General features: G+C 43.2%; 1 protein-coding gene across 6 annotated transcripts in view; it reads right to left on the bottom strand.

The window, feature by feature from the left end:
• Positions 1-15681, bottom strand: part of Kiaa1549l (KIAA1549 like) — a 275501-nt gene that overhangs the window by 17289 nt on the left and 242531 nt on the right. For all 6 annotated transcript variants that reach the window (XM_074044089.1, XM_074044098.1, XM_074044115.1 and 3 more), the window contains one exon: positions 11768-12118. In XM_074044089.1, coding sequence (XP_073900190.1) covers positions 11768-12118 — 351 coding nt within the window. The remainder of the gene's footprint in view (positions 1-11767; positions 12119-15681) is intronic.

Below are 15681 nucleotides of genomic sequence, written 5' to 3'. Positions count from 1 at the left end.
CCTGGATAAAACATACTTTTTAACGCATTGTGAAAATTGCAGGATGCACAGGAAATCTCCAAGGACAGCCCTGTTATCTCCCTTTCCTCATCTCAGTAAACTCAAACAAAATCATGAGCTGAAACCAGAGGTGGAAATAGTGGGTAGGAAGAAATGCCAAAGGTAGAATTGCTCAGAAGATAAATGCTACACTGACAATTGGTGAAGACATCGAGTCTCAGCACAGGCAGGACAAGTGGAGGCAGCTAAATCTGAGACACTCATCCAACCTGGAATGAGCCTGGTCTTGGGCCCTTTTGGGACCAAGGTTAGTAAGGCTATAAGGCTCCCAGGGTTAGGCAGAAGCAACCATAAATCCTCTTTGGAGGGGACTGTCCCTATAGTAGGCCCTCAGGATTAGCACAGATTAAGGTGAAGCAAAAAAGGAGCTCAAAATTCAAGACCACAGACTCACCGGAAAAGAAAAATGAAAGATGGCAGAAAAAAAAATGTAGATCTTTAAGGACTTTAGAGTTCAAAATTTCCAGATACATACTTTCTGGTTAATCAATATAGCATGCATACCTTAAAATAACTATCAATTAAATGATGATGCAAATTTTATATATTTCCTTAAATACTCGGGAGTTGTTTGTGTGAATACTCAAACAAGTGCTGCTATTTGACTCTTCTTGCCTTTATGGTTTGAGTAAGTAATTGGAAATTATTCTATTCATAAAACAAGAAACTTCCAGATACAAGACAAAAAATAAGAATGTAAGAAATGTTTTTAAACAGATAATGGGCCAGATACCATCAGGAATGATCTGGTGTACTTGAAAAACAACTTGCAGAAAGGAAACATGATTACTAAGATAAAGCACTCAACATAGGGGAATTAGATGATAGATTAATCATGGGTGAAGAGAGAATTAATAAACCAGGAAACAGAGAGAGGAACTGGCTAAAAAATGAGTTGCAAAGAAAAAAGGAGATCAAAAATATAAAAGATATGGTGGATGGATGAGCAGGTCTAACAGGCAGGTAGAAGTGGGAGAACGGTAGGGAAGCAATATTCAAAGAAGCAAGGATAAAGAGTTTTCCAGAATTAATAAAATAAGCAAATTCACAATTTCAGGAAGTACAATGTGCCCAAAGCTGAATAAATAAAATAAAACACACAGCTTGATACACTGTGGTGAAAAGGCAGAACACCAAAGGCAGAGGGCAGACGTAAAAAGCAGCCAGGTTGGAAGGCGTGACACCTACAGAGGCATGGTGATTAGATCGACAGGTACCTTCTCGCTAGCACTCAGGAGTCATGGGATAGGAGCGCTCAGAGGAAACAACTGTCAACCTAGAAGCATGTCAGCAACACCAACTTTCCAGAAGAATGAAATGGTTTTCCTCCCAGATCTAGATGTGCTGACTGAATCAATATGGAAAACTATGTTGCTGGGTTGAATTTCTACTTTCTGAGCCTCAACAAACTTTGTGTGCTAAGTGGACATTCTGGGAACCATGTCCTGACCCTAAGCTCCTTAGAGTTCAGTCACCATGTCTATCTCATCATGGCACTCCTTCATTCCCAAGCAAAGGCCTTCCATCCAGTGACACCAAATCCCTATTTTCTGAATGGATGTAGAGTGAACTAAGAGTAAGGAGATCCAAGTTTTCACCTTGTTTCCATTCACTTTCTGTGGACAAGTCATTCAGCTTCTTTGGTCCCTGTCTTTCTGTTTTGTTTTGTTTTCCCTATGAAATAATGCATTGGCCTAACTAGTGGTCTTCCACACATTTCTTTAGCCATTAAACCATTTTTGACAGATCCTAATACACAGAAGCAGAGCTTCCCTGGTTGAAATTGGGAAGGAGTGGTCTGATGAATTTGACCCTTTATTTACTTTCATGATGGCCTCCTTGGGACCTCCCTGAACTCTTAAGATTTTACAGACAATTTGGAAACCATTGTCCTGATGTCCTTCCAGCTCTATGCTCCATGATTATCAATAAGCCAACCAATAAAGCACTCCTTTCCTAAAATAGAGAAAGGGGTTTACAGCCCCTCTTCTCTTTTCTGGCCTTTTATGTTATTCAGCAGAGGAGGCAGACAAACTATTTTTATCTGTGGTTCTTGGAAGGCTTATTCTGAAGTCAACACAGTTTCCCAGCCAAGAGAAAGCTTTCTATGCCTGTCTATCTGATAGCAGTTCACCAAGATCTGATTAAAAGTTCTGAACTTTTGACAAGCACCAAGGGAGTTCCCTTCTTTGTAAGATTTTTCAGGTATAAAGTATGACTGCATAGGACAATGGACAGCCCCCTTTGAGCTGTATTCTTGGGTCTTTGGGGCAGCCACAGGGGGTCACATCAAAAACAGAGAGGCAACCTATGCCATGTGCTCCTGGTTTCTCTGCACCTCCTCCTGTGCAGGTTCCCTATGGTTCCAAGTCTCTGTATTTCATCCCCCTTTTCATGGATTTGGAATCTGGCTTCTGTTGGATGCTTTGTGACTGGGACCTCCTTGCAAGCTATTACTCAAAACTGTTGTGAGGTCACAGGTACCTAATTACTTGACAGTGGTTGAGAGATACCAAGCCTAGTACTTGAGGACATGTGTTTTGGGGGTCCCTGCTTTCTGGCTAGGAAAGAGGTCAGAGATTTAGAGCTGAAGGTGGTCTTTGTTAAGAAGTATCCAAGGTTGAAGAAGCCTGGGTGTGACTAGAATTGGTCAGTATTTGGGCTCAGAAATTTAACTGAACATAGAAGAAAAGGTGACCAGCATATTCAAGGTTACAGTCCTGACTATGCCTGGGTAGGAGGTTAGGGGAGCAGATATGTGCCACCCTCTCTAGCAATCTTCAAATAGAAATAGGGATCCTCATGAGGACAAGAGACATAGGTTTTCATGCCCTTAATCCATAAAACCGTTGATCACCAAGAGTTTCTCTCTCCTCTCTTGTAAACGATGCATGAAACGTACCTGTCCCTATCCCCTTATCTTAGCACAAGGAAAAAAAAACTTCCAGGTACAGGATAATGCAGGATGTCTCCAAGGACAGACTGGCCATTGACCTATATCTTAGATGGGAAAATCCTTTTAAACCATGTTAAGATTTCTAAAACAAACAAACAAAAAAAACCATCCTCGTGACTAACCTCAGAATATTCAACAGCCCAATATATGCCTATTCTTCTCTCTGCTGAGTCTCCTGCATCAGCCTTACACTTTTCCTCAACTCCTTCTTCCTTGCAATTAACACTTTTGCCTGATAGTTTCTGCTCCACTCTCAGTTTTATTTCTATAATCATCAGAACAAAGTTTCCTTGTATCCGGTATCAATCTCAGTAGAAGGAGCCCAGACCAGCCCCACTGTTGTAGGTGGTCCCTTCCCTTCTGTGAATGTGTATTCTGGGAGGAGGGAGCTGGGAACATAAACCTCAAGGAGAGCACTATGGGGTGTGATGCACAAGGGGCAGTCTATGGTTAGAGGAACAGGATGGGGGATCTTTGGCTTTGCTTAGATGGGGAAGGGGAAACCATAGGTCAAAGCTAACCCACTCTCATTGGAAACTGTATGTGCTTTCCATTACTATAACAACTATCTGAGATAACCTCAATTTGTAAAGAGAAAAGGTTTGCTCTGGCTTACAGTCTTAGGGGTTTCAGACTATGAATGGTTGGTCCTGTAGTGGCACATCATGGCAGGAGTGCATGGTGGAGCAAAACTGCTCACCTCATGGCAGGAATGAAAGAGAAGAAGAGACTGGGGTCCCAGAACTCCCTTAGTGGCATGCCTCCAATGACCCAAAGACCTCTTAATAAGTTTCATCTCTTAAAGGTTCCATCACCTCCCAATAGTGCCATAGCATTGGGACAAACCTGTTAACACATGGGTCTTTTAGGGACACTCAGATCCAAACTACAGCAGAACCCCTTGTCCAGTGCCAGCGGGTTAGCCTCAGGTCAGAGTGGATGCTCCAGACCTTCCATAGCTATAGCTGGTGGCAGCATTGGGTCCCTTGGCATGCACCCCTCACAGTCCTGAGTGTGTTGCTCCAGGCAGAACAACATCCACCTCATTCCTATCCAGCTATAAGTGACTTTGTATCCTGGTGCAGAAGGTAGAATTCTCTAGAAGAGTAGGTCTGATGTATTTGAAAGTAGGGGCTTGGTAACTGAAGTCTAACTCCAGTTTTTATCCTGATCTGTCCATTAATCAAGAGCTCCTGACAGAGCATTACCTGAGGCTTCCAAGGCCTCAGGAATCATGGGAGGTTCAAGGTGCAAAAAGAGCAGAAGACACTGAGAGCACACCCCTTACATTAACAGATGGGGCTACTGAAGCCCAAAGAGGTCAACTGACTATCCAAAATACTCAGCCCATTAAGGACATTGTCTCAATTCTGAGCCGAGGGAGGGGCAATGCAGAGGTTTCAGAGCCAGACAAGATTGGCTCTTGACTTTGATCCTTCCCAGCTGCTTGGCCTCAAGCAACTTATCTTCCCTGGGTCGGCTTTCTTACTGGGCACTGAACCTCATAGTATCACACCTTGATTGCCAAGGCTGTTTTAAAGACTAATTTTATATCTTAATGTAACATATGACACACACTAGGTACTCAGTAAGTAATAGCCCCTCTGAAACAGAACAATACTCTGATATAGTAAATGTAGTAATCAAGATTTTTTTCCTCAGCAATTCTTTGAATCTAGAGCTCTTTCCCTGCCCCAACAATCAGAACATTCTACCTTCCTGCCTCAGGGAAGGTTTTGAAACTTCAAAACCTAGAGCTTCTGAATTGCAAGAGCCTAGGACTGGGACTATCAGTAGCATGTATCCTAAAGCCCTCAGGGCCCAAGGCTGATGCCATGAACAAGAGCTTGGAAGAAGTGAAGACACTTGGACTACTCCACCCCGGACTTGGCAAATCCCCTTGGACAAGAGAAAGAGGAGAGCTGGAGCGGAGGCAGGGAGCTCAGATGCTGATGGGGCAGGGAAGGGTTCTGTGCTGCCTCACTCTGGTAGACGAAGACATAAATCCTCATCTCCAAATCCACCAAGATTTGGGGGATTTTATAAGACAGCCTCTAGGAAAACCTAGGACCTCAACAGCACAGAATCTACACCCCCTCCCCAGGGAAGAAAGGTTACAGGACAGAAGAGTTGGGTGTTAAGAGAGCCTGATACAAGGGCCTTCAACAGTCCAGTGTGGCACTGGACAGGTAAGGAAGCTTCTAGAGAGGAGAGAGGGACGTAAGTATGTGAGTGCGCTCATGAAAGAGGAAGTAGGAGGAGAAGGGGGTGAGAAAGGAGGAGCGGAAGGGAGAGGGAGAGCCAGAGATAGCATGCAACATGGCAAGGGAGGAATAGAGGGAGGGCTCTGGCACAGAACGAGAGCATAGCTGTGTACTATCTGAACAACTGGAGACTATACAGGACAAGGATTTCCCAGGGATGCCAGCCACAGCAGTGAGATGAGAAAAACTGGGACCAGATTCTACAACCTCCTTCCTAGTTCCAACCCTGAGCCCTCCTGCTAAGAACCATGCAAGTCCCCCCAAAAATCAGAGAGGAAGAGCCTGAGCTGGCTGAGAAGATTACACAACAAAGTGACTTTTCTGACACACATGAGTTGGTGGGATGAGATAAGTATTCTTTGGACTTCCTCCCCTATCTCTCCACTCTCTTCCCACACAGCTTCCTGTATCAACTATGGTTGCTATTCACTCTAATGCTTTCTCTAAGTTTAGCAGAGTATGTATTTGCCAGATGTTTGGGCTCAGCTGGTTTTCAGTGGGGCTCTCTCAGGGCAGTGCAAAGGCAAAGAGCCCCAGGCCTACTCAGGCCAGGTATGACACATATGTCAACCATCAAGGCCTCTTAAGAGCTGGACAGTGCATGATCCACAGTGACTAGGGGGGACCCACTCCCTCAATTACCCACCCACCTGACCAGATAGGAGCTCAGGACAGATTCAAGTTTGATTTGGAGAAACCCAAGCAGTGGAACATCTCTTGAATCTGGGACTATGGTAGCTGAAAACTCACACCGATACACCTGCACGTTTCTTATTAACAAAGGTTTTTAAATAAATAATAATAATAAATATTTTAAGGGCTGGTGGGGTGGCTCAAGTGGTAAGAGTACCTGTCTAGCAAGCATGAAGCCCTGAGTTCAAACCCCAGTGCTGCCAATAAATAAATAAATAAATAAATAAATAAATAAATAAATAAATAAAAATAAGAATGAAGGTTTTCAGGGGATGGCTGCTTTGCTTTTAAGGGAAGATGAGGAAATAAAGACTGTAAAACCCCTGACTTTGCCCTCATGGACATGTCTCCCTTAGTAGGTCAATTACACTAATGGATAAAATTCTCTCACACTGGGTCTCCTTTCTAATGAGAAGATCATACTCCAAAGTTTTGGATATTCAAGTTCCCACCAGAGCCTGGAGGACATTCCTATAACTCACTCTGGCCAGGGGATGGAAAGAATGTGGCTTCAATGTTAGATGAACTAGGTTCTAACCTCAGTTCTATCATTAATAGTTGTGCAGTTGGCCCTCTGTACCCATGGGTACCACATCTGAGGATTCACCCAATTACTGATGGAAAATATTTGAAAAGAAAATTGCATCTGTACTGAACACATACAGACTTTTTTGGTCACTATTCCCTAAGCAATATCATATAACAACTATTTATATAGCACTTATGTTAGGCATTATAAGTCATCTAGAGATGATTTAAAGAATATGGGGGATATGTGTAGGTTATAAATGCAAATACTGCAATTTTATACGGGGTCTTGGGCATCCAAGGATTTTGGTATCCTCGGTTGCAGGGGGTGGGGGGGGTTCCTGAAACCAATCTCTCATGTACACTAAGAGATGACGTATAAACTTAAGCAGGTTTCTTTACTTCTCTAAGCCTTAGTTTCCCAATTCAGTACTTGGGGGTAGTAATACTCACCTCATAGAACAGTTCATGGATCAGAAGAAATAATGTCTGTGTAGCACTGCATTCAGTGTGCAGTAAACAACAGGATTTCAATAGACAGCAACTGTTATTATTATCATTCCATCCATAAAGAATCTAGTGGGAAGATGTTTTAGCCCTGATACATTTTAAGAATCTTCTACTCCATCACCAACAGGAAGGCTATAGAATGTTTTCATTCCTCCTGGCTTAGACTCATTATGGCCACTAGCAAAATTGGTTTGGTCATTAGGTGTTGAGTCTAATTCCTTTACAGATTCAAGGGGTAAAATATGATGAAAGATTCCTGAACTGCAGTGTAGAAATTCCAAGCTGCCAACAATAACCTTTCCTATGATATAAATGCACTGGGCTGGCCCTGTGCATTTAAGACACCAGCCTCCAATTAGCTCACAGCATAGCTCCAAGCACTTCCTTTTAGGAAGACGGAGAGTAATCATAGTTATCATTCTCAATTGCCACCTTTTCTATTGATTCTCACATGATTATAGCACAAGGGGGCTCTGAGAGAGCTTGGGTTAAGAATCATCGTTTCTATCATGTATTATTAACTACTGTCTCCCTTCACGGAGATGGGAGTCTTGTGTGTTGTTGGCAGAGAAGGAAACCTTAATCATGAAAGAATGGTCTTTACTATTGTCCTCATTGATGGTTCATCTCTCTGTTGTGTTATATCTCAGTCCTTTTCCATTTATGGTGGCCTCATTTAAAAATACATAATGTTGATGCTTTTGTCCTTTTTGGCACAACTGCCAACCCTTAATTATTATAAGCAGAACCTTCTAAATTTTCATATGTCCCACAATCGATTTTTTAGATGGTCTTATTAAATTGAGGTATAATGGTTATGGGCTTCAGCATCTTGCTGCCTGTCACTGTTTGAAAGACTTGTCTTAGTTAGCTAAGCTTTTCTTTCTGAAACCCATATTTTTTTTTCTTTTTTTTTTATTATTCATATGTGCATACAATGCTTGGGTCATTTCTGCCCCCTGCCCCCATCCTCTCCCTTACCACCCACCCCGCCCCCTCCCTCTTCCCCCCCACCCCCTCGAAACCCAGCAGAAACTATTTTGCCCTTATCTCTAACTTTGTTGAAGATAGAGAATAAGCAATAATAGGAAGGAACAAGGATTTTTGCTAGTTGAGATAAGGATAGCTATACAGGGAGTTGACTCACATTAATTTTCTGTGCATGTGTGTTACCTTCTAGGTTAATTCTTTTTGATCTAACCTTTTCTCTAGATCCTGGTCCCCTTCTTCTATTGGCCTCAGTTGCTTTAAAGTATCTGCTTTAGTTTCTCTGCATTAAGGGCAACAAATGCTAGCTAATTTTTTAGGTGTCTTACCTATCCTCATATCTCCCTTGTGTGCTCTCGCTTTTATCTTGTGATTGAAGTCCAATCCCCTTGTTGTGTGAAACCCAGATTTCTAACAGATCCTCAGAATCTGCCTCCAGCCAGAGGAGCCCAGCTGTTGTTAAGAATTGTCTTCAACCAGAAGCAACGTTTCTCTGGAACCTGAACTGGGGCATTGAGTATGAGGTCTTAAAGAGTTTAAGGTAGGAGGAAGAGATATGGTTAGAGGGAAAGGGAGGTAGCTAGTGGGTCTGACATAAAGAACAGTTTGACAATAATGACTTATTTGTCAAGTAATTTGATGTGCTGGACACAATACCAAGCACTCTGATTAACAAGTGTTGGGTGCTTAGTAGGTGCCAGGGCTGTGCTAAGCATTTTACATGAATTGTTGTTTAATCCTCAATACAGCCCTCTTATTATCACCACAATATGGTGGAAGAGTCTCAGGCTCAGACCCACAGTTTCTAAGACCACTGAAGTAGTAAGCACTTTCCACTTTGGACTGGGAAAAAGATTAAGCTCAGAGACCTGATCGTCATATAGAGATGAGGAAGGATGAACCAAATAAGATTGAAGCTGGGGATAATAAATGCAGAATGGATATGGGTGACCTTTTCCAGAGGACAGCCACCTAACAGGTGCATATAAACATGGTGAAATTAGGGTGTTTTCTAAATCTTGGGGAGGAAATTCCTTCTTCTCTCAAAGAGGCACGCACCAATTTAGTAGAACACTGTAATCTTGGAAACTGTAATATGACTGTCATGGGAAAGTATTTTAAGATGACAGATTTGTAAGGCTAAGTGAGAATTTTTCTCTTTCTGGAAAAAAAAGAATGCTTACATTCAGAATGATAGGAATGTGGTCAGTGGTGGCCTCAGAGTGCTGACACTCTTCTAGAAAGCAGTGCTTCTTGACTGTATCTGCCAAAGTTCCCTGATGGAAGAGACAAACTTGTATGCCTGAGATCTGGGCATTGCCCCAAATCTATTGGAAAATATCTAGTCATCCAAAAGGCACATGGGAAGACTCTCAACATCACTAACCACTTGGGAAGTACAGACCCAAACTACAATAAGATACCATCTCACAGTTGTTAGGATGGTTACTATCAAAAGAATAGAAAATAACAAGTGTTGGTAAGGATGTGAAGAAACAGGAACTCTTGTGCACTGTTGATGGGAATGTAAAGTGGTGTAGTCATTGCGGAAAACAATACGAATTTCTCAAGAGGTTAAAAATAGAAATACAAATAGCCGTGAAGAGATATTTGTACACTGATGTCCATAACAGCACTATTCACAATGGCCAAAAGGTAGAAGCAACTCAAGTGCCTATTGGAAGATAAATGGATAAAATGTGGATTATTATTCAGCCTTAAAAAGGAAGGAAATTCTGCTACATGAATGGAATGTGAGGACATCATCCTAAGTGAAATACATCAATCATGAAGACAAATATTACATAATTCCTTTTTTATGAAGTTTCAGAGTAGATAAATTCATAGAGACAGAAAGTAGAATGCCAGTTGTCAGGGCTGTAGAGAGGTAAGAAAGAGGAGATGTCTTTTAATGGGTACAGAGTATCAGTTTGTAAGATGAAAAGAATTTAAGAGCAGTTGCACAATAAGGTGAATATATTTAATACAACGAAACTGCACACTTAAAATGGTTAAAATAAAAAGTTTTGCTATATATATTTTACCACAATAACAGTAAAAGATTTATAGTAAGACTTTTTCTTTGTATTCTATTTATGTCTCAGAAAATGGGACATATAAAAGATGTCTTATGTTTACCTCTTTCCTTTCTTGCCTGTACTCTGGATTGCCAATCAGGCTGAGATCTGATCTGCCTTATCTTACCACAATTGGCATTCAGTGAGATAGCACACAACCTAGCAAACATGTGTTCTGTCCCATCCAGTCACCTGGTACCCAGTGCAGGTTAGAAGTTAACTGTTCTTAAAAATAAAGCTGTTGTGAGTTTAATCAGATTAAGTCAAAATCCTGGGGGCTGATCCCCCTGGAAGGAAGGGACAAAATAGAAGTTCCAAACCTGCCAACCTAAGGATAAAGCCTTGCATATGACCCCAAGCACAGCTACCTCTGCTCCAGAGGCCCAACTTGAAATAAGCTTCATCACCTGAGAGTGACATGGACAGGAAGGTTAGGGGAGAGAAAGACACTCACAGAGAGGGAGCCCAGCAGGAAGCCACCAATAGAGAGAGACTGAGGGACAAAGAGCAGTGACGAGGAGGAAGAGACTCTCAGTAGCCTGGCAGGAGGAATGTGGAGCAGGGGAGCAATAAGAAGACTTGCCCTTGTGTGCAGGGAACACCCTGGCAATTTAGCGAGTAAGGGTCCATGTAGTGTGGGTTTGGGGGGACACAAGCCAGTAGGTGCCCCAGATAGTCTGCTGAAAGTGACATAAACAATATGGATGGAGAGACAGTGCAACATGCTGGCTAAGAGCATGCGTTGTGGTGTCAGAGTGCCTGGCACTGGGTCTCAAGGCTGTTTGCCTTGAACAGGCTGTGTAGCCTCAGTTTCCTCATCTGTAGACTATGGATAAAACTGTGCCCATTTCAGAGGCTTGTTGTAAGGACTGAATGTGTGACATACAATAACACTCAACTCAGTACCCAGGACCAGAACAACACTCAATACTTTTTTTTTTTTTTTTTTTGGCAGTGAAGGGGTTTGAACTCAGGGCTTCACACTCGCTAGGTAGGCACTCTTACCACTTAAGCCACACCATTATCCCTTTTTTGTGATGGGTTTTTTTCAAGCTAGGGTCTTGTGAACTATTTGCCCGGGCTGGCTTTGAACCACAATCCTCCTGATCTCTGCGTCTTGAGTAGCTAGGGTTACAGACGTGAGCCATCTGCGCCTAGTTCAATGCTAAGTCTTACTATGTACTTACATAGAAGTTCCCACTAACTATAAAGCAGGATGTTTTTCATATTTGTCTTTATCACTGTAGAATTTAAGTCACTTCCCCAAGTTCCAAGGGTAGTTAAGTGGTAGAGCTGGGATTCAAAGTCAAGTGACCTGGCTCAAAGCCTAAGCTATTTAGCCACCAGGGTGCATGGTCCCTTCACAAGTAGCTCTGAATCCCTTCTGACATTTAAATTGAGTCCCACATCTGAACGTATAGGAAACCATGAGTGAATGAAGAATGAGGTCAGCCTTTCTAGCAGGTGCAGCAGAAGAGGAAATTCATTTGAAAATGCATTATGGTTGTACACAGGGGCCCCTTGCCTGCCTAGCCGACAAGATTAAAAGGCTGGGCTTTGGATCATGGGTGAAGGATGCTATGGTAGCCCAGCAAAGCTTGTCCCCAAATCCCAAGGTGGTTTATCCCATGTTGGTACCCACTGGGCAGGACTGACTGGGTGTCAGCTGGCAGGCAGGACATCTGACTTACCGGCCGGGGCAGACTATACTGGTACATCTCTGGGCGGTAGGTTGGTACCCACTGCACCCCAGCTCTGGGCCGTGTCATGGTCCCTGGAGCACTGGTCACCACTTCAGAGTAGGGCAGGTGCTGAGCGGAGCCGTAGGCCTCCTGGTGCCGGCCCTGGCCGGCATGGCCCGCAGACGCCAGGCTGAAGGCCTCCTCCAGCAGCATGTGCATCTGTTGCCGGACCTCGTCGATGGAGGGCTGCGAGCTCAGCGTGGAGGTCTCTGAGTGGCCTTTCACCTGCCGTGACCTGCCGTAGCCCCGGGGTTCACGGACTCTGTCAACGTCGGTTTCCTCTATGATTTCAGGCTCAGTCTGTGATCAAAACAAAGCCAGGGGTTTGTTAATCAAGTTCCTTCCCATGAAGGTGGCCTGTAATTTATTCTAAAATATTCACTTGGATTGGGGATATTATGAGTCTGTGCTGGTTTAAGTTACATCCTAGGTGCCCCAACCAGGCATGACAAGAGATGTCGGCTAGCATTGCATGGGAACGGCCACACTCCAGCTCCAACATGACTTCAGGTATCCACGGCTGGACCAACCCTGCAGACTTCACTGAGATAGCATAATAATGAACGATGGCCTTCACTGAGGAAATAAATGGTATTCTTAAAAAATGTTTCACACCTTTGTATCTAAGAATCTGGAGTGTTCTGTTGTCCCCACTCTGAAGGATGGTCCTTTCGATCCTACAGTAACTCTCTAAATGGTCCTGGGTCCAGCCATTGCCAGGTGCCAGTTATCAGAGAGAGTAACAAATTCTGGCTTCTAGATTGCTGACGTTATAGTGATACACAATGAATCAGAAGCTCGGTGGAAAGGCTCAGCAATCTGTGCATTAGTAAAGCACTCCAGGCCGTTCTGATGCCTGCTCGAGGATGAGAGCCACTGATCTAGAACATTCTCCTGCCTTCCCCTGTGGGCCCTTTCACTACCTCCTAGGCCAGCTATGCTTGCTTGCAATGAACGCTTGCTTAGGAAGTGTCTGCTTTGTAGTCCGAGGCCTCTTTGCCTCTGTTACGTAGGAAGCTGTGGCAGCTCATTCTACCACACTGGTTTGCCTAAATCTCAGACACAAGACACCATGGCAAGAATCAGATCGAAGAGGAGCCCGGAGGAGCTAAAAGACAGGGCATTAAAGATGTGCCAACCAGGAAAGTTGCTTTAACTTTCTGGTGTCTCAGTTCCTTTATCGTTAAAATGAGGATAATATCGCCTCGAAGTGTTAAGTAAATGCGCACGTGGATTTAGAATGGTAGCACAGGGTAAACCACGCCACCACTTTTACTTATTCAAATGCACACACTCATGTAACTATGATGTAAGAAGAACTTGGCTACATAAACTGAGCACCGCTAGAAAGTGTCATTAGGGAACTCATTCAGGGAAGATTTTCTCCCGTTAATATTACACATGAAGGTCACACCTGTGATATAGTTCATGTTTAAAAGATGTATTTAATTTTCTTTAGTATTAAATTAATACATGTTCGTTAAAAAAGAAATTGAAAATACAGAAAGCTCAAAAGAGAAATCAGACATTTCCTGTAATCTCATCATACAGAGTGAGGACTCCGCTAAGCAAAATCCTAAGTTCTTTGATGTGGTTCATGATCAAAAGTAAGGTTCTCGATCAACTTTCAATCTAGATTTATCAACAAATAAATATTATTGTAATAATATTTTTACAAATAAATATTTACAAATATTTGTAAATATTATTTACAAATAAATATTATTGTAATAAATAATACTGTAGAACAAATAATTAAAATATTATTTGTATATGAACACAAGCAAGAATAGACCTTGGAGTAGAACATGAAAATGTTCTTGCGCTAACCAGTGAGAACTCAAGGACATGTCATGCCTGTGTGCATGCCCAAACCTGGGCCTGGGACACACTGGAGCTCTTCTGTTGTTACTAGCTCTTTAGGAACAGGCCTGTGATCACTGTGAAGGAAATTGTTCTCTGAAGGCTGGCAAATCTGCCTGTTGAGATTTTGCCTGGCGACACCTTTCCACATAGTTAATGTAACTCCTGAAAGTTTTTTCATAAGACACAGAATATTCTGAACTGAATTTCAGAGCCTGGAGGGACTTTCATTTGAGCCCCATATTACAGATAAACAGATTGCACCACAGCAATTAAGTAGCTTGCTCAAAGTCACCCAGAGCTGGGTGGCTGCAGAGCCTGGAGCTCCCAGCTCCTGTCCTGTGTACATCCTGCTCTACCGTATTGCCTCATCAATGCTGGTTGCTACTTACACACGGCCCTTCTTCTAGACATCCCCAGTGTCTCCCCAGTGTCCCTAACACATAATGGGTGCTTAATGCTAAACTACTCCCAGGTGGGCGTTAATGGCACTGGGGAGAGCTGAGCTCTGATTTTTCCATCTTTGAACTATGCATTTCCAGTCATATCGATGGATCTATTTTATGAATTTATGGTTGTGCCTTAGACAGAGTAAAAGTGCATTTTTTAGCAACATCTCCATAATCTCCCACTGCCTGGAGATCCCTGGGTAGGGCTGTGGAGGGGTAGGGGTTCTCTGAGTCAGGTTGGTGGGGAGAGGCACCGCCTTTTTTGGGGAAGTGGAGACATTTTTTCCAAGCTTTCATTGCTATCTGCCCTGTGACACCCCAACAGAAGTCAACTCCTGCTTCTTATCACAGGGTTTCCACTCTGCATGGGGAGCTCCAGAGTTATAACTCGAGTATGATCTCACCATGTTTGCTCAAGCCACATACTAAAGAACTCCTGTTTTCCCACAATTCTCAGTTAGTTTTCCAGCCTTGCAGTATCTACATATGGAATAAAACTAGCTCTCAATATACCCTAAACTTCCTCTTACTACATTTGTGTTTGCTTAATGTCTGTCTTGTCCCAATCTGAAGGAGGGCACCGGTCACTGGCCTGACTCCATTTTATCCTCCCTGGCTCTATTTTTGTCTCCAACTTTTTCCTCCTGAGTTACTCTCCGCAGTTACCTTGGATTCCAGGAGCAACAGGACTGATTGATAAACAAACTGCCCCAACTAACACTGGACAGATTATCCGCGCCCCCCCCCCCCTGCAAATGTGGACAACTACGCATAACAGTGAGGCTGGACCCAGAGAAGTAGTAATCAGAATACAATGTCAAATACAACAGCTTCTCTGGAGACCTTGCAGAACCAGAAGACCAGTCAGGAGTGCATACCCCACCCCTCCTCTGTTTCTCCTTTCTATAAAATCCCAAAGTTCCTGTGAGCCCCTTGAAGGCAGACTTGGGGTAACTGAACTCTTAACTGTTCTTCCCAGCTTGGTCACATTGATTAAATCTCCTTTCCCCACCATTCAATTCTCTCTCTCTCTCTCTCTCTCTCTCTCATAAACTCAAGGCCTTACACTTGCTAGGTAGGTGCTTTGGCCCTTTTTGCTTTCTCATGTTTTTGCCCAGGCTAGCCTGGACTATAATAAACCTATTTACACCACTGGGATGACAAGTGTATGCCACCATGCCCAGCTTATTGGCTAAGATAGTGCCTCACTAACTTTTTGCCTGGACTAGCCTCCCAATCTTCACCTCCCAAGTAGCTGGAATTACAGGCGTGAGTCACTGCACCCAGCCTACTTATGTCTTTAATTGGTACATTGGGATGGGTGGCCAAGCCTAGTCTGTTGGAATTCCTGGGTCCAAGGCTTGTTCCCTAAAACTCAAGTTTTAAAACTAGACACTCCCAGAGCCCACTGCCTAGCATAAGGACTTGGCATTTAATAACACTTCGTGAAACTTGACCTGTATTTAAACATCCTGTCCAATTCCCTGTGGGATGAGTTTGAGGTTGAGATAAAGGCTACTCTCTATAACACATCTCTTCCCATGCTAATAA

The sequence above is a fragment of the Castor canadensis genome, chromosome 1 (assembly GCF_047511655.1).
Source record: "Castor canadensis chromosome 1, mCasCan1.hap1v2, whole genome shotgun sequence".
NCBI classification, from domain to species: domain Eukaryota; kingdom Metazoa; phylum Chordata; class Mammalia; order Rodentia; family Castoridae; genus Castor; species Castor canadensis.
The sequence above is the reverse complement of the archived record's forward strand: the minus strand, read 5'-3'. Positions and strand labels throughout refer to the sequence as shown.